Below are 24,776 nucleotides of genomic sequence, written 5' to 3' on the forward strand. Positions count from 1 at the left end.
ATGGTACGATACACAAACATTCGGCTTCCCTAGCTTTTTAATGTATCAAAAATGTCGGCTAGCTCCTTACCTACTTTATACAGTGCAATTACTGCAATCCTATTTTCTACTACCATTTTCCTACCTACTCCATTTTCAAAACAAATAATAAAAAAAAATTATGTAATAATGGCGGGGAGAAAGTCTATTTTTTAACGTAGAAGCTAATATTCAAAATTCAAATGAATGTTTTTTTTTAATGGATGTAAACAGCCAGTAACAAAATTTATGGCTTGACTAGGTACAATTTTTCTTTCGCAGGTTACTTCAAACCGATTAACAAAATAATCTATATATATATAGAGCTTTTGTGGTATATATCCCGATTTTTAGTATGATAGGTTTGGTCAACTTTTATCTGTGGTAGTCTTCAGTCTTTGACAGTAATATTTTATTACAGTAAACTCATATGAAATGTTTCATAGTATTTACTAACCTTTAAATGTACATTGTAAATATTTATAATAAAATAATTTAGATTCGGCACTATCAGAATATAAGCAATACAACATCATGGCTACTAGTCGTTTAGAAAGAATCGGTACAATATTTACCAGGTATGTTACATAAAAATCTTTGCCTTTTTGTTTCTTTTAAAAAATATATATATTAAAAACGCGGTAAAATCCTAAGGCGGCAAATATTTGCGTACGGTACAATTTGGAGCATCTATTTTTTTAATAGCATAACGTTTTGCATTAAAATGTTACCGGCGAAGAAATCTATCAAATCTAAATTTATTTCCGACGATTTAGATGAATTAGTTAATGATTCACAATTTATAAAATATTCACCAAAGTGCAAAAAGACACAGAAACGACAAATACCTGAAACGGAGGATAAGCACATTTCAATCCCTGGAAGCTCCATCTCAGTAAAACCCAAGAAAAGAAAGACAGATGAAAATGTGGAAAATTGCAGAGAATCTCGTCAAAAACTACTGAATGTTATGAGCCACCAAATTGAGACAAGGTATTCGAAAACAAATGTAAAAGTAATCAACATATCAATTTTATAGGGCATTTTATTTAATTTATTTTTATGCTCTAGGAAAAATACAAATGAAAATTTTATGAGGAGCTTATCTGAAATTATAACCCATTTTGAGGCAGATTATGATGCATTAAAGGACAATGAGCAGAAGCTAGAACATCTTACCGGAGCATTTAAAAAGTGCATGCAGCAAACTACTAATGCACATAAACTAAAAATAAAGGCATTGAAAGAATCATACACTTCATTTAAAAAAGAGTATTTACATAATTGCTATTATTTTTTAATATTGTTTTACTTATCTCCTTTCTCATAAACTTTTATAATTATACCAGATGTGAACAAATGGAAGCAGATCATATATCTGAGACGAATAAACTTGGACAGGAGTTAGAAGATGATATAAAGAAATTGCAAGAAAAATTGGTAACAGAAACAAAGCGACATGGTTGGGAAAACCTGCAACGAACCATCTTACAAGCAATGCAAAATGATTTCTAACTTATTTTTCAATAATTATTGATTAAATTAAATAATAATAACTTAAAATTTCAAAGCTTTAAAATTTTTAGTACAACTCATAAAATATATGATTGATTCTTTGTGTTTTGGTCTTTTTAATTTTATAAAATGAAAGGAAGTGATAATTACATTAATTTCTCATTATCTTTATGTTTTTTTATAACATGCTTAATTTTCAATAAAGTATAAAAAAAAGTCAGAGAGCAGTTTTTTATTTCTTTTAAAATTACATTACATTAACATTTATTAAATTAAGTTTTTATTTTAATTTAGTTTTTTGGGTACACACTACTATCAGTAAAATTAATCTATGCTTTATGAGTAATTATGTTTTTTAATGTTGAAATTAAATTCTAAATGTCTCTAAAACCCTTTACCCAAATGTGATGTTCTTATATAGTATTTCTAAATAAATTATATATGGACAAAAATACATACAAATGAAAGTTATTCACAATAAATAACCTTAAATAGTGGTTATATATTTCCATGCTAGGTGTAAATAGGTTAACAAGTTGATTTGTATTTATATTGTATGCAGTAAATTTGTATTATATACTTATGTTGTCCATTAGTTCCAAGTTTATTTATAAGCATTTAAATAATGTAAAACTAGAATTATTAGTAATATTTAAAAATGGCTGTTAGATATGCATCTTTCTTTTAATTTCTTTAGTCATTCACACCTTGTATGGATTTATGTCCTGAATATTTAGTCATCCATTTTAAACATAAGATTGATGAGATTTTGAGCCCATTTCTTTATACAAACCAGTTTTCTGCAGCCTCTTAGTTTATTATCTATCACTTATCTACATTTATATAAAAAAAGTATTTCCTGATTATTACAGAGTTGAAGGCCTTCTGACGCGAGGGGCAATGAAACCAGATGACAGACCTCTTTGGTATGATGTGTACAAAACTTTTCCTCCTGATACAGAACCCAAGTTTGCCAGAACAAAGCCAGAGCCAAAACCTATTAGACAAATTCTCTATAAGGAGGATGTTATAAGAGCGTAAGTGATTGTCTTTTAAAAAAATTATATGCACATAAATCCTATTTTACTGAAAATATTGTTAAATAAACAATGAAGTAACTCAAAACTGAGCAAAACCGAATGTCATTTAAATACCTTTCTACCTACTGAAAAAATTATTATACTGCTTGTTTGTGTAATCATATTTATACAAATGATTTATTTTGATGGAGGAGCGTGGTATCTAAAATAAATTAAACATGTGTAGTACTAACTTTTTGTCTCATCAACACTAAATCATTAGTCACGTTTTGAATTCTTATTCTATCCATATAGTATTATCTTTATATGAAGTATATATCATTATATGAATTAATTGCATGATAGGTTTTGTAATATCAATTTAAACTATTTGTTCACCTGTGTACATAAAATATTCTTACCTATATAGGTTAGAAAATTTTATGAATGTCTTGCATTAAAAACTTCATATGCAGGCTTATATACTATTTCATACAGGTATTTTGTTTGGTACTTCAGAAATATTAATCATTTATAAACAATCAGTTTTACTACTATATACATATGTCTATATATACAAATGTGTATATATATGTACACATATAAGTGTATACATGCCGGAACACGGTGCGATGAAAACGTTTTATAAAACAGAACCTAGCCAATTAGCCGTGAGTTTTTACTCTTTCCCGGCATCCCATATCAAATGCCGGGAAAACAATATTGCAACATTAATGCAACATTAATAGTGTTGCTTAGTCTTTTTATTACGCGTTTGTATCTAAGTTTTTATACATTTTCCAGGAAATTTCACGAAAAGGGACACGGCTTGGGAACAAATATGTTAAACTTATCTGGAGAGACTCAAACTAAAAGATTAATACAGCAATATGAAAAGCTTAAATCGGAAGGAGTACCAGAAATTGAGCTAATCGAAAAATCAGTCGCCGCTGTTTCCACGGAAAGACAAATTGCCAGTAAAATCACACCTAAAAATCGTGATTCTGTTTCAGGACAAGTATTGGCTGATGCACAGCTTATCAATATATTCAAAGAGTAAAGAAGATTTTTTATAATTAGTTTCTCGCGTATGCGTTCAATTAGTTAATTAAAAGTTAGATTTAGTACCTAAAATATTGAATTTTAATAAACTAACATCATTGTTTATTGTTTCTTTTATTATTATTATAATTATGAATGTTTGTCATTAATAAATGTTGTTTACCCATTTTTTAATTGATTCGGTTTCGATATGCCATCAAAGGACTGGGATAAAGACACGCAAGAGACTCCTAGAGGGTATCTTAGCTTTGTTTTTCGCGTTTCCCAGATTTAAGGTAGCGTTAAAGAGCAGATCCTTAATAAATCCAATGACACAACTGGCAGATTCTTGGTTGCAAACTTGCAAAGTGAGTTAGAAAGGCTTTGGAGAAACGAAAATATTTACGGAACTAACCTTCTTGTACTGGGGCAAGTAGAGCGCAGACCAATTTCATGAATATAGCATAGGCCTATTGATGAAAAACTTAAGTGTCCTACTATTATTTCTGTTGATATTTTTGCTGTAAGCCTGGAGGACTTTTACAGCTTCATCGAAGTTAAATTCATAGAACGGATAGAATGAAAGGTCCGTGAACTTAAAAAAAATTGTTACTGGTTGAGACTGCACGATGACGTTCGCACGAAGGCAGCAGCTATACACGTGTAAGTGTTATGAGTGAGAGTCTGGCAGCGAAGACCACTCGGCTATCTAAAGTAGAATACAAATCCTTCCTCGGATCACGCTTACTGTTCGCGGAGGTGCGAAATTCTTGAACCGTTGGGAGGTTGTGATCGCTATGTAGGTCGGTACTACGAAGAAATCACTCCGCACCGGTAGTTACCCAGATAAAGTGGCTTCAGAACCGTTTAAAGTGGACGAAGTGTGGACGCCTGGCCTTATGCGAAGATAACATTTGGGTAGGAGAACACTGGTCTTACGCAAGTTTTGAAGAGGTGGACTCTGTGTCGGAAGGAGAGTTCGCTAGTGGAGCATATGAGTGGGTAAAGCCTGCTTAGAATATAGCCGGCTTTCTTCCTGACTGAGCGAATGTGGTCGTGAATCCGCAACCTAGAGTCATAGCGGACTCCGAGGTACTTGACCGAGTCCTTTCAGGGGATAGGACGGTCGAAGAGGAATAGGATGCCCCGCTTAAAAATCGAAACCGCAATCGCATTGCTGTAATTTGTTTTTTGTAAATAATATTTTAATCATTTTACTAGTTAGGATTATCATTTCTTAAAATTACGAATAATCGCAATAATTTTTATAAAAATAATAATTAGTATAAATGACGCTGCAGAGCGATTCTTATCGGCTCTATTCGAAATCTATTCAGAACTTCCTACGACTGAAATTTGAAGTAATGAAAAACTCTCTAATAATTACTAAAACAAAGAAATAGTGTTTGTAAATATGTCAAGAAATGAAAACTCAGGTGTTTGAGAAAAATAAGCAAAAATGGGTTTTGGACGTTCAAGGAATTATCACATCAGACAATATAATAATTAATTTAAATTTAATATAGTTATTTCCACATTAATGTATATGGCTAAGTTAGGCTAAAAGAGTAATCAATTGATCAAATTTTGAAGGAATGAGAATGTGAAGATGTTTATATATCATAAAAATATAATATAAAATATGATTTTATATGGTATTTTTATTTATTTATTCACTCTTTATACAACTTGTGTAACGCAGATTATTGCCTTATATCGTGTCGGAAACATTAATCTTTAATAAATACTATCGGTTATAACCAAATAAACTCTTCGACATGCAAAATCAAAATATACCAATAAAACTTTAATCTTTTTTCCGTTGAATTCTAATCTCTTTTTTGTATATGAATTAGTACAAATAACTTTGGTCGTTATTTATATTTTAAGATATTAAAAGAACCTTTTCCTCGCGAATTTTAGACATAATGTATTCCAAGCATATTTTGATTTTCTTTTTTTTACCTGTCTGCAAGGTTCATTCATTGTGATTAAAGAAGAATTTTATGATTTTGATTAAAGATTAACATCTCTGTATTTTATATCAATATTGACCTAGATCGACTATATTCCTGTATATATATATACATATATATAACTTATTGACCATATAATACGCGTTGCATATCTAATTTTAGGATATGGCTGAATAAAGAAAATCAAGTTACACTATATAAGAATATCAGTGTGTGTTAATTTCACAACTAGTCTATGCACCTAAACCTTTATTAGTAATCATTATCTTATCTAGTAAAGATAAACTTGTGCTGAAAAACACACCCGTATTTCTCGAGCAGTACCGCGAGGACAGGTTATTTATTTCCTACATAGCGTGTTTAATTCGGAGTTTAAGTAAAGAAAATGGCACAAAAGAGGTCTCTCATGTTTTACTTTGCTGTTGTTTTAAGTAAGTATTGAAATTTGTTGTTTAGAAGCATTGTGATAGATGTTTGTATGAACTCCATCAGTGAAATTGATATTAACTTGATAGATAATCGATAGAAACTTGAGAGTGTCTAATTATTTAATTAAGTAGTAAATATTTAGATTAATTATTATATATCGTTGTCCTATTTTTAAAAGATTCGGTACAGTTCATATAACATGAATAATGTTTCTTTATGAAACGGTGCTCCCCTAACAATGTTTTACATAAAAGTCCTACGCAGCGAATGATAACAAAATAACTTCATTTCATTCTTTATTTTGTAATATTAATTTATTAACATGATTTATTTTGCAGTTATATTAAGCACTCTTGCACAACAAACAGAGGCACGAAGAAAAATTCTTAGAGGAAGGCGTGTAATGACGCGAACATACTACCGTGAGTCATTTTTGATATAAAATTTTTGTTATTGACACAGGCTGTCTAGGTTTTAAAATAACAAAAACAATTAACACACATTATTGTCGTCTTAAAATTGTATATTTGAATATAATTTTTTCTAATTATAAATATAATATATGTTCATGCGTATGACCTTAATACAATTTTATATAGTAAATCAAATGTAAATTACAAAAAATTCTAAACCTAAAATTTAATTTAGGTGAGATGTTAAGCTCAGCGTTATTACAGAAATTAAATCTTGAAAAAGTTATGTGTTCATAAGAAATAACAAAAATATTATTTGTTTTAGCCGTTAAGATTTTTTTTATTGCTGTTTAATTGATTGCAAAGTTAAAATCGGTTTCCTCCTAAAAACGAAATTCTTGATTTCATGTTAAAGATATATCATTACAATTTCGCCTAATTTGTTCTATTGATTTCATGGCATAGGTCATTAATTAGCAATAATTTGTATTATTTATGCAGCATTCATATGCATTGAAAATATATTTATAAATGAAAAATGTACAGAATCTTTGTACATTAACATATCTTTTTTTTACGCCCCCCTTTTTGAGGGCCTGCTTTGGTTACACGAGGACTATTTTTTACAAAAAAAAACACAATTTTTATTACATGCGTTCTCATCTTTTTTCTTAGTTAATTTTATTTATTTATTCATTCATATCTTATTCTTTTATTCGTTTAATTTTTTCCTAATCCTTTCGTTCGTTATCCCTCTTTGTCGTTTTCCCACCAGAATGCTACAGGTTAAAACTTTGTTCTGTTTCTCTAATTTTCCTCGGTACTCGTGTGCGCTTTCACCTAGAATAATTTAACATTCCTAACCATATATCATAAGTAAAATAGAATAACATATTATTCTATTTTACTTATGATGTTTAAAGTGGGACCATTCCATTAATTTTTTTTATTTTGCCGACAATATATTATTGATTGCTATGCAGCAACAAAGTACTGTTTATCTGCAAAATTTCCCACTAAAGTTTAGCTTAATTGGACTGTTGCTTATATCTATTACTGAACAATACTTTATACTGGATAAAATTAGATTATGGTGCTACTGAAACCGTAGTCCTACGCGTTAGGCATGCTCGCCGAGACGGGTTGAGTATCGGCCACTGCATTCCCTCAGCGCGCCGTTGTTGTGATTTAATAAGGCGCGTTACAGCGGTTTAAGTAACACTATAGTTATAATTTTACGACTTTTTTATAATTGACAAATGCTGTTGGTCCATTGTCTGAGTTTGAGATGTCAGAGCACGCGTTAAATCTCATTACAGTAACTAAAGCTCTGGAACTCATTCCTGAACCTCGGCACAAAATAAAATATTTATTTTACCGGGAAAGGGTTCCGTTTGGGATGTTACTCGTAACACGTTAAGCATTCCGATCGGGGGTGTCCCCGAAAGATTATAGGATTAATTTCTATATCTGATATTACGAACACGGGTTGTGAACGCTGGAAGAAATTTCATCGTCACTTCTATTTTCGCGATACTGTAAAGAGTCGCCCCAGACGAGGGGTCTTAATTACTTCATATTCCTTAGAATATCATTGAGTTTTTAATTCTTTATAGATGGCAATGCTGTTCCAGCGTGGGCAATAAGTCTCATGTCGGGAATAGGAATGCTGATTGTTGGCGGAGTACTGTACATCGTCATGAGGAAAATAGTCCTGTCATCTGAAACCGGATCTCTCAATATGTACCAACCGGCGTTACAACACGAAGATGTTTAAAATAAACATTAATTAGTTTAAGAAAATATAGCCTAAATACTTATAATAATTATACATTTTTAAAAATTTGTATATATTTTAATGCAAATTGTGTGCCTAAAATTTTTTGGTTTGTTTAAACATGTGGAAGCAACCTTTATTAGTAACAAATAGATTAATTAAATAAAGGGACTATTTACGGAATATCTTCTCCGACCAGTGTACCAGCAAGTATAGGTGGTCATCTTACTTGGACATCAAGATTATAGATTGTTCTCACTTGAAAGTTCGAATATTAAATTTTATTGGATTTCATAAAAGATCAATAATTCAACGACATAAATATGTATCAAAATATTTCATTTTTGGTTATATCAGAATAATGGAAAAAATAAAGTTTGTAAGGAAATATCAAATAAAAACCATTTTCTTAATGACACCAGTCTTACATTTCTATACCCAGTTTCAGTCAGGTAGTAATGTAAGTTGAAATAATAAGGATTTAATCTTTGTTAACAATAATGATGTTTAAATAATACACCAATAAATTGAATTAAATCTGGTATAACATTAGTTTTAATTTATTTTTGAAATTATTATTCATGTTATAATTAAGACTTTAATGACATGTAACTGTTAAGATTCACAAATCAAAATTCTCTACGGTGATACTTGTCAGGATCGTAGTAGGATGTGACGACGACGCGGTTGCTGAACTTGCGACCGGTCAGAGTTTGCTGAGCCTTTTGACAATCCGCAATACTGTTGAATTCCACAAACACCTAAAGAATAAAACAGTTTATTAATATTATCACTAATTATGCCATTAAATCAGACTATAATTAAGAAACTGAAACTAAAAGGAAGTACTGTGGATGAGAGTGATCAGAGCAATACCAAAACCAGAAGACAGTCCAATTGTGTAAGTTGAGTTCATAATCATCATGCGATCCAATAGAAAGAAACCCACCGAAAAGTATAGGCCTCCCCAAAAGAAAGCAACAGTTACTAATCTTGAGTGACTTCCCACATCCGTCGCTCCACCTACATGGGGGCTTATCCAAGTCATATGAAAATATATTTGAGTTGCAAAAAACAATTGTATGTTTTAGCCCTTGTAATGTTACTACTTAGGATACTGAACATGGGCATTAACAAACAAACACTTCTGTAAAATTCAAATTTATCAAAAGAGGCATGCTAGTCAAAATTAGACAAAATAGCATCAGGAAATTCAAAAAATTGTCAAAAAGTAGAAAGCTGAAATGGGAATTGGCCAGTCCAGATATTGAGAAATAGAAGCAATATAATAAGGAAGAGAGGCAGACCCTACAGATGGTGGTTTGATGATATTTGGCTCGAGAGTTGGAAGCAATTTGGGAGGCCTATAAAATTGCAAGTTGCCTTATTTAAAACAAAATTAATATGGATATCTGTTAATGTAAAAATAACACATAAGAACAGGCTAAATAAATAATGTTCCTCGTTGGAATGTCTCCTTTTCAAGTGAAGGAAGATGTAAACCAACATGCAAGTGCAACATGTTTCATTTGAGGTTTATTTAGTTATGTCTTTGGAACTTGGGAAAATTATGTTGGTAATCCTGTGTTTTTGTAAGCTAAGATGTTATTTATTTAGCACGTTTGCATATTTTAGACCAAAATTTTTTTATCTGTTACATTTACAGTTCAACACTGTTTTTACATATTATATTTGTATTAAATTGTCAATAATGAATTTACATATACAGTAACAATATGTGAATACATCAATATTGTACTCACTTTTCCACAACCTGGAACATCAACTCCCTCTAAAGGTCTGGGTATTTCAATACTACGAACACATCCATACTTATTACACTCTTCCCTGAAATAAAAAAAAGTAGTATTAATAAATATTCGCTCCTAGATAACATTGTTTGTAATAAAGCTGTTTTTAATGTAAATTTTTAACAAATTATTTACTTATAAAAATGCCACATTGTTTTCAGTTTATAAATAATAAAGTATTTAAAAAAAATTATGACCAAGAGTACTCACTTAATGTCTTCAAGGATATCTTCATATTCTTCTTCATCGCGCAGTTCATCAGGAGTGACCATGTTAAGAAGGCACAGGACTTCTGTAGCGGGACCGGCACCGGCCAAAGTCAACCCGGCTACTTGCAAAGTGACAGGCGCTGCGCCCGTCATTGCTGCTAACATTTTTTTTTTCGATAATTTAGTGTTATTAGTGTTTGGTAAGAAAATCGAAATATAGATCCAGACCTATTATGGTGTGGTGGACAGAGACAGCATTAAAGAAAATGTGAAAAATAATTGGAAAAAACTGTCAGTAGCTAAAAAAAGTTAGGGCGACAGAAGTATTTTTTATACAATGAAATAACTATGATTTGCTAAAATATAACCATTATTTTGTGTGTGTATATATATATATATATATTCATCTATCATCCTCTATCTCTATCTATATATATAAAACTGATCACAGACTAAATGACGATCTTCAAGCGATGAAAGCCATTTTGAACAACAACACAACAACAAGTTATCGCGCGACTTTGTTTAACCAGATATTTTATGTCTTAGTAGATAGATAAATGAGATCATAACTAATATTTTTTTAATCGAAAGCATCATCAGTTATATTGAAATTTTCATATTTCGGACAAAAATGGATACAAATGTATAGTTATTGCAACAAAATTCTTATGTTTTATTTTTATGTGTAAGTTTGAAGGTGTAACAAATATAATAAAAAATAAAAATACAAAATGGAAAAAAAATAAAAAAAAACAAGTAACATTATAAAAAAGTATCTACCTAAGGTTGAATTCTTGGCGCCAATGCTAGCTCGTTGCACAATTAACTTCTTGTCCCCAAGTTGCATTCCATTGAGTCCAGCAATTGCCTATTAAAAGAATAAGTTAAAGTAAATAGAATATTGAAAAGTGTTAACAGCCTATGCTGTTATTATATAAGCAGTACATAAAATTTACCTGATCTGTCATAGATATGTCAACATATTCAGCAAAGGCATAGCCCTTGCTAAGACCTGTAGAAGAGTCTTTCACCAAATTGAAAGCCCGAAGCTGACCGAATGACATGAGAAGTTCTTTTACCTGTTACACAGTAAAATATATTAGACTATTGTAATTTATAATTATACACAGTCCATATATAATAAAATTTTATTATATATAACTCAACTTAAATGCTTACATATTATTTATGGTTCCCGTTAACATTTAACAAATTGCAGCATACATATAAATAATTGCAATCTGACCTGTAACTAGGCTGCATATAAGAATCAGATGTGAATGGAGGAGACTTGCCTTGGAGTGCCGACGTCTCATTCAAGTACAAGACGTATAGGTGAGAATGAGAGACAACAGTGACACGCGGGCCGCAAATGTGCCAAATCTATGCTAGGGAGGGGCAGAAAGCAAACTATCAGTGACTGGTCTCAAATATCATTGAGCGTGAAATGTACACGCTCATCCGTTATGAGTACCTGAAAATACCTGAAAGGGACCAAAATATAACGCGATTCACTGCTTGCTGCACCAAAAGCCCTGTCAACTGTTGAATCTCGTCCTGAAAATGGCAACGGCCTCTAGAAATATGTAATGGGAACTACTCCATCTTCCTAAAATGGGTGACTATTTGAATGTCTGATTCAAACCCTAAGCTGTATGAAAAACATTGCATCAAAAAAGCAAAAATTTAGTTTAATCCTGAATTTAAGCAGTGTGCAATTATTTCAGAAGATGTAGAACACAAGATGTTATTTCATCTGAAAAATATAATTTATGTTGAACTTTACTAAGATGTAATAAATACCCTCCTCTTTTTACATCTTCAATCTGAATTTGTTGATATAACTTGAAAAGTTTACGCTAAAAATAATGTCAAATGTTTAAGGGAAACAATAGAAATAAATTAAGAGACATATCTATACACACAAATAAAATAATTTCAAATACAATATGTATCCATTAAAATTAAAATGCACTTACTTGGTCTTCATTAAGGTAGTTAGGAAGACCACCAATAAATATTTTGTGTGGTGAATCTGGCACAACAGTACTAATGACACCAGCTGCAAACATTAAATTTTACATGATATAACAAGTTTTACTATTATATGCTAATCTATTTATAAAAAATAGTGAAAATACTTACCCGGCACATTGATGGCTGGATTTTCAGTGCCAGGCATTGGCTGATAGTCATGAGGCCGTCTAATCTTTAAACTTTGACCCTTGAAATTAATACCATCAAAAGCCATTGCTTGGGTAGTCTCATCAATAGATCTAAATTCCAGGAATGCAAAGTTTTTATCTAAGTTTATTTGACAAGCTAACACCGGATTACCGGCCGCTTGCGCTAAACCGGAGAGGTGCATCTGCTGATTGAAAAACTCCATCGTTTCCTCCTCTGTTACTCCAAATGGTATGTTACCAACGTACAGTCGTCGTGCTTGTCTGGTTATGGTAGACCCGACAACCGGTACTGCAGCTTGTGGTGTATCCGCAACGATGTTCGCTGGAATCTGACCAGCGGCTTGCATGGCCTTGTATTGTAGAGGTGTAATATGTTCAAAACCCGGTGGTGGCACATCCCAATATAGAGAAGGCTTACGACGGCGGGATCTCTTAGATGGCGATCGGGATTTACTTCTCCTCTTTTCTCTGCGGTCTCTCGATCGAGATCTTGTTCGTCGCCGTTCCCTTGAGCGCGATCTGCGCCGCCGATCTGTGACGCCAATTTTGTTTTTACAATATACTTCTATTATAAATAAGAATAAAATGTAATGCTAATCTTACCTTTATCTTCCCCCATAATTCTCTTTCAGAAATTCAATGGACAATATAAATCTGCAAAAAAGTTTTTACCATCAGAAAACAACAGACAGAAATCACAAAATGGCTTCCATTCAAAGCAACTAAGTACCATAGCCACATACTGCGTACCACAGTGTAAAAAGTAAATAAAGCTATAAAGTCTACTCTACGTATTTTTTTTAAACTCAACAAAATATAAATACATGTGACAATGATTATTATTTAAATTATCAAAAACTAAACAATGTTAGGTTTGCAATATTCTACAATGTAATTTATAATCTACAGAATTTAATTAAGGTAATTGCGTTGCGCAATGAAACAAAACTTGCGAATATTTATATTAGCATTATCTACTATTTGCGTTACTTTCGACAAAGATTGTGTTTTGTACCAATTTTGTATTTAATTGCATTATGTGGTATTTTATATAAATTCTTAAAACACCGAAATAGTTAGTAACTCTCGAGCACAGTTAAATTGAATATTTTGTACGAAAAGCAAAAATTTGACTTCTTTATGTTAAATGAATTGCATTGTTTAACACTGCGGTACATAAACCAAAATTATGCGCTATGCACGTCTAAGCCCGTCATTTTAATATATAAGGTTATTACACTTTTCGTAAATACTTCCTACACAAGAAACTTGGTCATTTCTGTACTCAATTAAAGAAACATAAATTTAATTAACATGTTACACAAATATTATTTCAATAGGAATAATTTACTAGCTATTTTTCAATTATCATTATTTGCCACGAACGACTCTGTATTGTCCAAAGATTGCAATCCAATAAAAAAGATAAATTAATATATATTAACACCTCTTATTAAGTTTATAGTTTAGGAGTAACCTGATAAAAAGCTGGTATATTTGTATTACTATAGTAAATACTTTTATCCTAGGCCAAAATTTTTCTTTGGCTCACAAATTTAAAAATTTTATATATTCATAAAATACACACACGAGAGTACAATAGTACGAAAGTCGTCTTAAAAACGCTATGTTGGCACACAAAAGGTAAAAAAAAAGCGGTTAGAAATTATATCTAGCTTTATATCACTGATTCCATTTTTCGATAATAAAAAAAAAACAATATGTCACTGTCACTTGTTCGTATATGTTAATTTACAGTATGCGGTGAGGGGCCGTAAGGGACTTGATGATGTTGTGGAAGTGAAAGTTTATATTTCATAACACTTCGCTTACCTATTTAATTTACTCAATGGATTCGGAAGTTCTGCTGCAAGAAAACAGTTAATTAGTTATTCTTGTTAAAAAATCTTTAAAATGGTGTGTGTAATTATGTTAATAAAATTTAGTTTATATTAATATTTATTATTATGGTGTATAATAAACAAAAAAACACATATGGGATAAATAAATAAAAACAAAGATTTTTTAAAATATTTGAACATAATTTTTTTTTGTCTATGATAAAAGTAATTTTACCATTTTTCTTAAGACTTGCTTAAAAGGTTCAAAGTTACATGTAAAAATAAAAATACAAAAAGTAGTGGTATCTTATAATTATCTTTTTTGTTTTCAGGATGGCTTAAATGATGAGGGAGTAATAAATAGAAAGAATAATAACAACTATAAATTAATTGGAAAGGAAAAAAATGGAGAGTTAATTTTCAAACAAGATGAAAATAAAATCAAAAAAGGGAAAGTAGTTGCCTTCATATTTATGTCATTACTTTTGGATCTTTTGGCTTTTACTATGATTCTCCCACTCTTACCAACTTTACTTGACTATTATAATAAAGAAGAAGGCAAGGGGACTTCATTATATGCCTCATTGTTATATGCTGTCCAAGGCTTTCAGAAATTAACCGGTGCCCCTGAACGATTTGCGTCAGTATTATTTGGTGGAGCTTTGGGCTCTATGTACAGTTTCTTGCAATTTTTAACAAGTCCTATTGTAGGCAGCCTGTCAGATGCATATGGAAGAAAGCCTATGTTATTACTTTGCTTGGTATGTATTTATTTAATAAGAAACTTTCAAATATGGATAACAATTAAATTTGTAATGATTTTATAAAATTTTTTAAAATATTTTATAAATTTTTAGTCAGTTTGTTCCTTACTGTTATCAGTCACAATGTGAATTCACATAAATTAGTTGAACAAAGGTAATCTAAAAAAACTAAAAAATAAATATAAACTGTCATGGAATAAGAAAAGCAGTGAAGTGATCACTTACAGTAACAGTATATTAAAAATTTGTAACTACTTTCAATTTTTTTTTAACTTCATATAAACATCACAATGCTCATGCTTATCAAAGCCTGCACACACATAAACAGATGTCTAATGAAAAAATATTTAATCCAGTTCTTCGATTATTTATTTACTATTTTATGAACAAAGACGGTCACTCCCATCACACAAGTCAACACCTAGCTCAAGAATCAGAGGACTAACTACTTTTTTTTATTAAAAGAATTAAAGAAAGTAGTGTTGCGTGACGGTAGTGTTTTTAAATAAATAAATAATTATTGTTCTAAAAATTGCTACCAAGATTGTTAATAAAATATTTAATTTCAAGTTCAATATTTTTTTGTGTAAGTCTATTCTATTATATATAAATAACAATAAATTTATTAATTTAGAGGGAATTAAAAAAGAAATATTTATCCCTTAACAATAAAGTTTTTAAATTTATTTGGAGTTTGGGGTTGTATTATTGATTTGGTTAGTAATAATCAATTAGTAAATAAATTGTTTAGTTTCAACAATTTTTGGATTTTTTGCTACAATTCTTTTCATATGCAATACAAGAAACCACCAGTATTTTTATTTATGAAACCATAGTTGATATTAAATAAGTTAAAGTTTATAATGTTAATAATAACAACTGGGATAAGTGAAAGAGGATAAGAGACTGTATGAGAGTGGCACTAGAAGTCAATAATTAATGCTTTTAAGTTTGTTGTTACATTATTTAAAAAGTTATTCTTAAGTTTGTGTTTACTGTTGTTTGGTGTTAGATGTATGTATTTATTTTAGACAGGAATTGCAATTTCACATGCACTATGGAGCTGTGCAAGCACATTTAGCATGTTTGTTTTGGCAAGATTCATTGGAGGCTTGAGCAAAGCTAATGTGAGCCTTAGTATGGCAGTTGTAACAGATGCATCTGATGAAAAGACAAGGGCCCGCGGAATGGTGAGTGCAAATGTTAATTTATTACTTAGAATTATCACTTATTTCAATTTGTCTCTAAATCTTTGGTCTCTCAAACTTACCAGTATCAGTAAAAAATCTATTTATTAAATCTATTTATTATTAAATATATTTTCATCATTAAATGTTCAACGCTGGACTGGTTCGATTAGTCCCGTATCCAGTGTCTTTTGATGATCTTAACAATGTCCTCTTGTCCATCTTGTGAATGGACGACTTATGCTGTGCTTGTTGGTCTGTGGTCTTTAGCCTGGCTCTAGCAGCCATCGGTTTTACGCACTATAACCTACCCACTACCATTTTAACTTGCCTATCTGCTGAGTCATGACAATTACTTTAGAGTAGAAGAGAGAAGTTCTGGGGAGTGGCCTTTTCCTTGGCTCGTTCAGCGACTGTGCGCTTACCAATGAGGCCTGAAGCGAAAGACTACTTTTGTGGGCTAGAGTTTGTTGATGTTTAACAATTTTTTTTATTAGTAACCATTGCTATTTTAAAATAGAAATGTATAAATGTTGGATAGTGCATTATTTTATTTTTTAGTAAAAATGATAAATATATTATAAATATTCCTGAAAAATAATTCCATAATGAAATATTTCTAGTTTTTAAATTAGACATGCTTAAGTATCATTTTTAACTATAGTTTGCTTCTTTAGATCCATTGATTTAGTTATATTCGGTTATACGGTTTTTACGGCTTCATCGACTTTTTATGGTATCACGAAAGCAGTGACCGTAGTTCGGAAATTTGGGTGCCTATTTTTATTTATAAAAACTAGAAATCTTGGCTTATGACGGAAAACACGTTTGTATTAAAAAAAATCCTGGGATGCAAATAGTCTTCATGTTTGATTGTGGGGCAGGTAGGGGCTCCGAATAGTTTAATTTGAATTTTATGAAGCCAAAAAAAATGTTATAGATATTTGTATCTCATTAAAGCCACTTACATAATAATAAAAATAAAAAAGCCTTTTATTTCTAGGCAGATGGTAAACATTACATAGTACAAAAAATAGTAGTAACTTAAAAAATAAAATAAGAAAAGATTAAAAAATTTAAAGTGACTACAATCTACGGTATCATTTTAATCTTCTGTAAGAACCCCTCTGTAGGTGAAGGCCTCCTCCAAGGATGCCCAATCTTCTCTAGATTTGGCTTTTTGAAACCAATCTGCACCGGCAACTTTAATTACGTCTTCTTCCCATCTTGACTTACATAATATCTCAACCAAAATGACTTTTGTTTATTACACATCTAAATATTAGATTCCTGGTTAATAGATTATAAAAAAGACACGCAAGATTGTGTTAATGCTATTGTTATTAAATTCCAAACATTTAAATTTAGTACGCGATTACCGCCGCTTGCCAAATGCATTTATTATATTTATTTATGAACATTTAACGATGCATGCAGAGAAATCGACGATTCTGAGTATAAAACTCGCTTAATAAATATGATAATCATACTTGTAGAAAGAAATATCAAATTCAAAATATCTTTCTTGAAGTAGAAACACACATTTATGAAACGTCAATTATTTTTAAAAACTGAAAAGTTCAGTGTAGTGATTTCTTGTGTAAGCTACCACCACTTAGAAATCTGAAATGCTGCTGTGAGCAGGCTAGAAACTCAGCAGCTACTCTTTTTGATCGAAATTTAATAATGCTACATTATATTAGCAACCATGTAAATGAGTCAACTAGCGAAGTTCCACCCATTACGATCAAATAATAACTCTTGGAGGCTTTATTAATGTTTATTTGATAATATATTTTAATCTTAAATTTGAAACTTAAAAAAGTCACATCCGAGATATCTTATGGAACTTTAATTTAAAATTTAATTAAAACATACTTAGACATAAATCACGTTTGATGACGAATCACTATGAGTAAAATGAGTGACTAATACGTAATTTGATATGTTACATGTCACATTTATGGATATATTTTCATAACATAAAAAACTAGAATTATATATATTTTTATACATTGTGCACATTACAAGACATAACCGTGGACAGTAAATAAATAGCAATCCGCGTGGTAAGAATTTGAGGACATATACTTCAGTTACTACTATTAGCAAAGATCACGATTAACAATCATCATCATCAACATGTCAGGAGATAGACGTCCACTGCAAGGCATAAGCCTCCAGTAAAGATTGTTTCTATGATCTGTATTGTATTGCCTGCATACAGACTTTACCTAGACTATCTTATCGGTTCACCTAGTGACGGTTTTACTTACGCCGCCTCGACCGACTCATGGTCATCGTGGTCCCGTCTATCTACTAAAAAGAAAAATGAAGATTAAGAAGACAGCTAAAATGTTACTTAAACTGTTTATTTAGTTATATATCATTACCATTTCGTTAGTAGTACGACGTTAACTACTGGACATAGTCCTCGTGTACAAGGTATCAATAAGACCGGTTGGAAGCGGTCTGCATCCAGAGCTTTCCGACGAACTTAACGAGTTCTCTCTTTTTCTTCTCACTGCCACTTAAACTCGTCAAACCGTTTTGTAATATAGCTACCAATAATACGGTCTTTGAAAGAGGCCTATGCCTGGCAGTGGGTGTCTATTGGCTGAATAGAAGAAAAAGAATGCTGAATCAATACTAAGTTGCAAATCATACGCTTTAAATGTTTATGTTATTATGAACTAGATATTAATAAATTTGTAAACACTTGTATGGTCTGTACCGTAGGTCTATATGGTATTGATTTTCTTATCTCTTACCGAAGTCTCGACCTATTAAGATAAAATCTATTAACAAAATTTATTGTTCGCACTGTTCATTAACATTATACTCATAAGCGTTTTATATATGTATATATTTCTCACCACGATATATATGGAACCGAAAAGTTTAGAGGCTCGAAATTTAGTAAGAATATACTGAAAGGAGTAAGAACAGATTTCAGAAAATTCTACTCGCAAGGAGGTTTGGGGAGCATAGCAAAATTTTAGGTAATTAAAAAAAAAAACGTCACATCGTCGGCTTAATTAAATACTCGTTTTCCTTATCGTGTTTTTAATTCGTTGATATTTTTTTACACATATTTTCATAATAAAATGAAAATTCGAAGATTATAATTGGTATATGCAGAGAAAGAAGAAATTTTTAATTTTGTAAATATATCAAAGCTGAGCTGGCCTATGTATAACAGTGGAGGTCGTATTGCTGAAATGATAATGAATAAATAAAGTAATTTCTTTAACCGTTAGGAAAATATTTTGTGTGTGCATTAACTAAAATTATTTAATTTTCAGGCACTCGTAGGCTTAGCGTTTTCAATTGGATTCATAGTCGGACCAATGGCAGGTGCTTGGTTCGCAAAAGCAAATGATGTTTACTTCGGCATGTGGGGTCAGAGGCCGGCGTTGTATGCTCTCTCTCTTTCGGTCGCGAATATCATTCTGGTTCTCTTGTTTGTACCAGAAACATTGCCCAAGGTACAATCTTAATGAATCCACAAGATTCACATTACGTGTGCTTCATTTATAAAAATGTATCTTTCTATTTCAGGATAAAAGAGCACCTCTCTCTATATCTCTCAGTAAAGCAATCGAATACGTCTCCCCTTGGCATCTGTTAAAGTTTACCGCCGTAAAAAACCTTTCTCTACATCAAAATAAAGTATTATCTAAATTGGGATTAATATACTTCTTATATTTATTTATCTATTCTGGACTGGAATTTACAATAACATTTCTTACGCATCATACGTTTTCGTATACAGCTATGCAACAAGGAAAAATGTTTTTGGTGATAGGTAAGTTTGTTATTTTTATATAATAAACGGTTAAATATAAAAGAACAACATAATAGAAAAATTCAGGGTCAACTAACAGACGTTTCAGTAATTGAAAAAATCATGATAAAAAAGTTCAAAATATCTTTAAGTCGAATTTAGAGTTGGTTATTTAATGTTCCAGCTAACATTGTAATTTTGTAAATGGTTTTTGGTAAGGAATTACGAAAACGGCTTCGATGATTTATTAACAGATTGATTGATAAAATGAAGTACTTTTAGAGCGTCCTATCAGTACATGAGCACGCGTTATTTATTTGCTGCTCTCGCCAACGGTGCCTTTCATTATAAGCTGATAAAAGTGCCTGGATAATAAGTATCACAATGTCCGATCTCTGATTACCATTTATTTAGTATTAGTATTAATTATTTTAATCGCTGGATGGAGGCCGCTATCAACCGGTCTTATTGAAAATCTATCTCTAAATAAATCTAGCTTATTTGTCCGGCTGTCTTTGGCTAAAATGATGATGATAAAAATTTTAGCGCATTTTAGGATTTATTTCACGAAGACTATTCTTTAACATTTTAAAAATCACGAAGCCAATTAACGTATATAATCATTTTAAAAAAATCATGACAATTAATATCAATATAATAATAATAAAATAAAATATCAATTAATGTCAAAAATACATTTTTGTTATTAATTTGGCCAGCCATTTGGCTATTTCCAGAACTTGATGATTTTAACCTTTTTATAAGAAAGAAATAATTTATATATATTAAAGAGCGATAACTAGTATCGTTCTCTCACTACAAAAAATGTCGTCTTAGGCATTTATGTTATCCAGAACACGTCAAACTGGTTTAGCGAGTAAAAAGCATTATGATACTGTCACTATCACTTCCGTACGAAGTATTTGAACGACCTGATATCATGTCATGACTCATGACTGAAGTGGACTGAATGTCATTGAGTTTATCCAATAGTTTTTTTTTTAACAAAAATATATAAAATAGGAATAAGGCTGGCATATTTATGGCTAGGTCTGTGTACATATTATATGAAACTTATTTATAAGTATATTATGTTTTGTTTAGTGATTAAAATAAAACAATACTGAAGGTAAAGTTAAAAGTACAACCCTTGAAACTTGTAATATAATTTTACCGAATATTACGTCGAATGCAATACGTTTTTAAAAAAGATTGATTTGTTATAGTTCGCCAGGAGTTTGGGTTACACTGTAAAAAATGGCGTTTACAACTCGTGTACGGGGCCCTACGAAAACTAATCTGCTATCGAATTAAGAATTTTAATTTTGGCTAGACTATAAGTATCAATGTATGCAGATACTATTTTAAGAAGTTAAGCGACTATTATTTGTAAAAACTTGTACATTCTATATTCAGTACACTGTGTTGAGCCATGCAAAGAGCTAAGTTCTCACTTCTTTTTATAAAACTATTAATTCTTTATCGGAGCTCAGCTGCAATGGAAATTACCATGGAGATTAAAACTTCACATTTTTTGCCGAGTTTCGGTAACAATAATTAGAAGCATTGGTTCGCTAATTCTGTCCGCTAGGTCAGCTAAATTTAAAAATTGGTCTACGATTAAAAAAGTCTAAACCTTAGGTCTAGATTTATGATCAAAATCATCAATTAATTAAATATCAAACGGGTTCAGGTTTAATAATGGCGGTACTGCAAGGAGGCGCGGCCAGGAGGCTGGAATCCAGAGGAGCTGAGCGAGCAGCGCGGAGTGCTTTAGCTCTCACGCCTGTGTCCTTCATATGCGTGGCACTAGCTGCAAGTGATAATCCTGCCCTGTTCTCACCTATAGTTTGGTTATGGGCCGGTCTCGTGCTTTTTGCCTTGTGTAAGTATGATTTATAGAATATTTTTCACATTATTTTACAAAACATGTATGAAGACTTGCGGCGTTGACCCGTTGGAAAGCTCACTGTTGCTCAACGAGCCATGGAGAGGCAATGTTCGGTTTTATCTACGATATTGGATCAGAAATTAGGAGATTTGTAGACGAACGAAAGAAAACGACATAGCCCAGCGGATTAGCAAGATGAAATGGCAGTGAGCAGGCCATATAACGCGCAAAACGGATAGCCTTAAAGTTGTCCGGTAAGCGTGGCATTGGCCGGGTGTCTATCAATAAGGTGGACAGAGACCACCTTGTTAAAGTCGTCGGAAGACTCTGGATGCACGCATCCAACCAATCACATTGGAAATCTAAGGAGGGACGCCTATGTCCAACAGTGTTACGGTTTAAAGGATGATTACAAAATTGTATCGTAGTATTTTTATATGTTCTTGATTGACTTTTACTAGGCGAAAGAAATATCCCTGCGAGAGACATCGTGATGAGTTAGTACATATGTGGAATTCGCGTATAAATATATCGATAAATGAGTTCGTTAAATGATGATTACATAAATTACAGCAACAGCATTTGCGGTGTCGTGTATGACGTCAATGGCGGCTACGCAGGCGCCCGCTGATGGACGCGGCGCGGTGCTAGGCGCTTTACGCTCTCTAGGTGCTCTTGCGCGGGCTGCGGGACCCCTTGTCGCTTCCGCAGGTACTTACTAATTTTAGTAGTTATTTCTTTCCAGCATTTGTAGAAGTTGTCCTCGGTGACCTAGTGAGGCCTTCCAATGCCACTTCAGACGAGTAATTCTTCGAGCTACGTCGGTGACCTTAGTTCTTATCCGGATCTCCTCATTTCTAATACAAACTCGGAGCGAAGTTTCGAGCATAGCCCTTCATTGCTCTCTGGGTAACCTTGAGCTCTCTTATAACTAGACCGACGACATAGTCAAGGTCGCGGGTCGCTGGATGCGGGCAGCACAACACCGGTCATCGCGGGGATCTTTGGAGGAGACCTATACCTTGCATTATGCGTCTATGAAAGTAACATAATGATTTCGGCATTTGCCCAGCGACAACGCACTTATATGACAAATTCTTTATGTAACTAAATAAATATAAGGTTTAACATAATTTAAATACTTTCCCGCAAACAAAACTCTACTTGGAAACTATTGTGCAGGTGTTACTTTTAATAAATACGTAATTTATGTAAAGTGTCATCGTCACTCTACACGCTCGCACACACACACACACACACACAACACTCACTTACGTATATAATCAGTTATTTCGTTGTTTTATTTTTTATTATTATTCTTATTATTGACATATTTTATAATTAAATTTAGTTGTTTAGTTCCTGTACACCATAGATGCACATACCGCGGCCCGCGGGCCACATGCGGCCCGCCGGTCATATACTGGTGACCCGCCGACAGCAAAAATAAAAACTCTCGTACATTCGAAAAATATTGAATTCTATTCCAGAATAAAGCCAAAAAAAATTAATTACCTATACTTCTGGCGGCCGGCCTGCCATCAGTTCATGATTTGCTCGAGCGGCCGCTAGTCTTAATAAGTCTGTGCAACCATGCTATACATGAATAAGGGACTTGACTTCTTAGGTCTACACAGATATTTAGAATTATTTAGAATTATTTAGAATATTTTTAATTTATTATTACAGAAATAACTTTACCTGACATTTTTTTAAATTTTTATTTAATTTAGGACTATAATTTATAATTAAATTTTTCCAATTTTTAATTAGGCTACTGTATTTAAGTAAAATATACTTCAACTCATGATTGTTACTTATTTGTTTCAGCTTACTGGTGTTCCGGCGCGACAATAACTTATTCTCTTGGATCAGTAATTCTAATAATTCCCGCTGTGATGTTATTTAGATTGAAAACATGATAAATTCGCAACACTCAGTATTAAAGCAATAATAAATTTTTCTAACTTTTGAGACACCATATTTTTGTTTTACAAGTTTTTTTATATTTTACATTAATACTTATACGATTTTATAAAAACCACATCTTGAATAACAATCAGTATTAAAAATATATTTATTATATCATATTCTTTTATTTTACTTCCTATAATAAAATTTTTAATAAAAAATTTAGGGCTTATTTCTGAATATTCTTCACAGTGAATTGTCTTTATTTAATAAACTAAGTTGTGCTATAACATTTTTTATTTGTTGGATAAGACATTAATTAAAATGCATATTGAAGATGCAGTAAATATGTTACAAGAAAGCATATAACTTTTTCGTCATATAGTATTTATTAATTACGAAAAATACTAAATAAACATTAATTTCTGAACAATTAGTTTTTCATTTTGTCTAAAGTTCAATATTTTTATACATATTATTTTTTAAATATTAGTATCAGTTTTATATGTCGTTTGAAAAGATAACATATTTATATAATTTATCGTTAAATGCCAGCAAGATATAATTTTCAAGGATTTTTCTTGGCAGAATTAAAATATCAGGCTAATTTCTTAAAGATGTACTTTAAAAATGCCTTATATTTACTCACATTTTATGAAATGGAACAGTGATAATTAGAACATTTCTTACCAATTTGTTTGTTATATGTATCGAAGAATAAAACATTTTTACAAAACTGTTAGATGACTTTACATAAATTGTATAACCATATGTGTACTTCTAATTAAATAGTTATTTAGTAAATGTATGTATAACATCCAATATTTTAAATTCTTATTAGAACGAAAATAAAGGTTTGAAATCTTTGAATACTAACCAAAATACATTTTGTTATTTACTAATCTACATAAATATTTATAACAATGGTTTAAGATATATTGTTCGTTGATAATAAAAGAGTGCGGGCAATATTATAGTTCTGATTTAGCTCAAAAATG

General features: G+C 31.5%; 5 protein-coding genes across 6 annotated transcripts; 4 read left to right on the top strand and 1 right to left on the bottom strand.

Annotated features, from left to right (window-relative positions):
* Positions 1-413: 413 nt before the first annotated feature.
* On the top strand, positions 414-5,186 carry mRpS23 (mitochondrial ribosomal protein S23). Its single transcript, XM_068775716.1, has 3 exons — positions 414-596; positions 2,406-2,570; positions 3,357-5,186. Exons 1-3 carry the CDS (start codon positions 553-555, stop codon positions 3,610-3,612), a joined length of 465 nt encoding a protein of 154 aa, XP_068631817.1. The 5' UTR covers positions 414-552; the 3' UTR covers positions 3,613-5,186.
* On the top strand, positions 743-1,707 carry LOC137932236 (synaptonemal complex protein 3-like). The gene is made up of 3 exons (XM_068775838.1): positions 743-1,011; positions 1,090-1,290; positions 1,368-1,707. The coding sequence occupies exons 1-3, from the start codon at positions 743-745 to the stop codon at positions 1,531-1,533; spliced, it is 636 nt and encodes a 211-aa protein (XP_068631939.1). The 3' UTR covers positions 1,534-1,707.
* A 655-nt stretch (positions 5,187-5,841) lies between the features above and the next one.
* Positions 5,842-10,143, top strand: hoka. Its single transcript, XM_068775569.1, has 3 exons — positions 5,842-6,000; positions 6,337-6,420; positions 8,028-10,143. The coding sequence occupies exons 1-3, from the start codon at positions 5,955-5,957 to the stop codon at positions 8,186-8,188; spliced, it is 291 nt and encodes a 96-aa protein (XP_068631670.1). The 5' UTR covers positions 5,842-5,954; the 3' UTR covers positions 8,189-10,143.
* On the bottom strand, positions 8,716-13,131 carry U2af50 (U2 small nuclear riboprotein auxiliary factor 50). 2 transcript variants are annotated; one of them, XM_068775568.1, is made up of 8 exons: positions 13,001-13,131; positions 12,357-12,929; positions 12,191-12,273; positions 11,168-11,290; positions 10,992-11,079; positions 10,210-10,363; positions 9,952-10,036; positions 8,716-8,949 (listed from the first exon to the last, which is right to left on the bottom strand). In XM_068775568.1, exons 1-8 carry the CDS (start codon positions 13,014-13,016, stop codon positions 8,818-8,820), a joined length of 1,254 nt encoding a protein of 417 aa, XP_068631669.1. In that variant the 5' UTR covers positions 13,017-13,131; the 3' UTR covers positions 8,716-8,817. The 2 variants fall into 2 exon arrangements, with proteins under 2 accessions (XP_068631669.1, XP_068631668.1); XM_068775567.1 differs by having other exon boundaries at positions 10,210-10,366.
* Positions 13,132-14,145: 1,014 nt separating this feature from the next.
* rtet (major facilitator superfamily domain-containing protein rtet) lies at positions 14,146-23,906 on the top strand. Its single transcript, XM_068775769.1, has 8 exons — positions 14,146-14,314; positions 14,571-14,999; positions 16,034-16,192; positions 19,495-19,677; positions 19,751-19,997; positions 21,670-21,861; positions 22,441-22,578; positions 23,698-23,906. Exons 1-8 carry the CDS (start codon positions 14,312-14,314, stop codon positions 23,787-23,789), a joined length of 1,443 nt encoding a protein of 480 aa, XP_068631870.1. The 5' UTR covers positions 14,146-14,311; the 3' UTR covers positions 23,790-23,906.
* Positions 23,907-24,776: the final 870 nt, after the last annotated feature.

The sequence above is a fragment of the Battus philenor genome, unplaced genomic scaffold (assembly GCF_028537555.1).
Source record: "Battus philenor isolate CCGP_79_NKW_IND1 unplaced genomic scaffold, ilBatPhil1.0.hap1 SCAF_9, whole genome shotgun sequence".
In the NCBI taxonomy this organism is placed as follows: Eukaryota; Metazoa; Arthropoda; class Insecta; order Lepidoptera; family Papilionidae; genus Battus; species Battus philenor.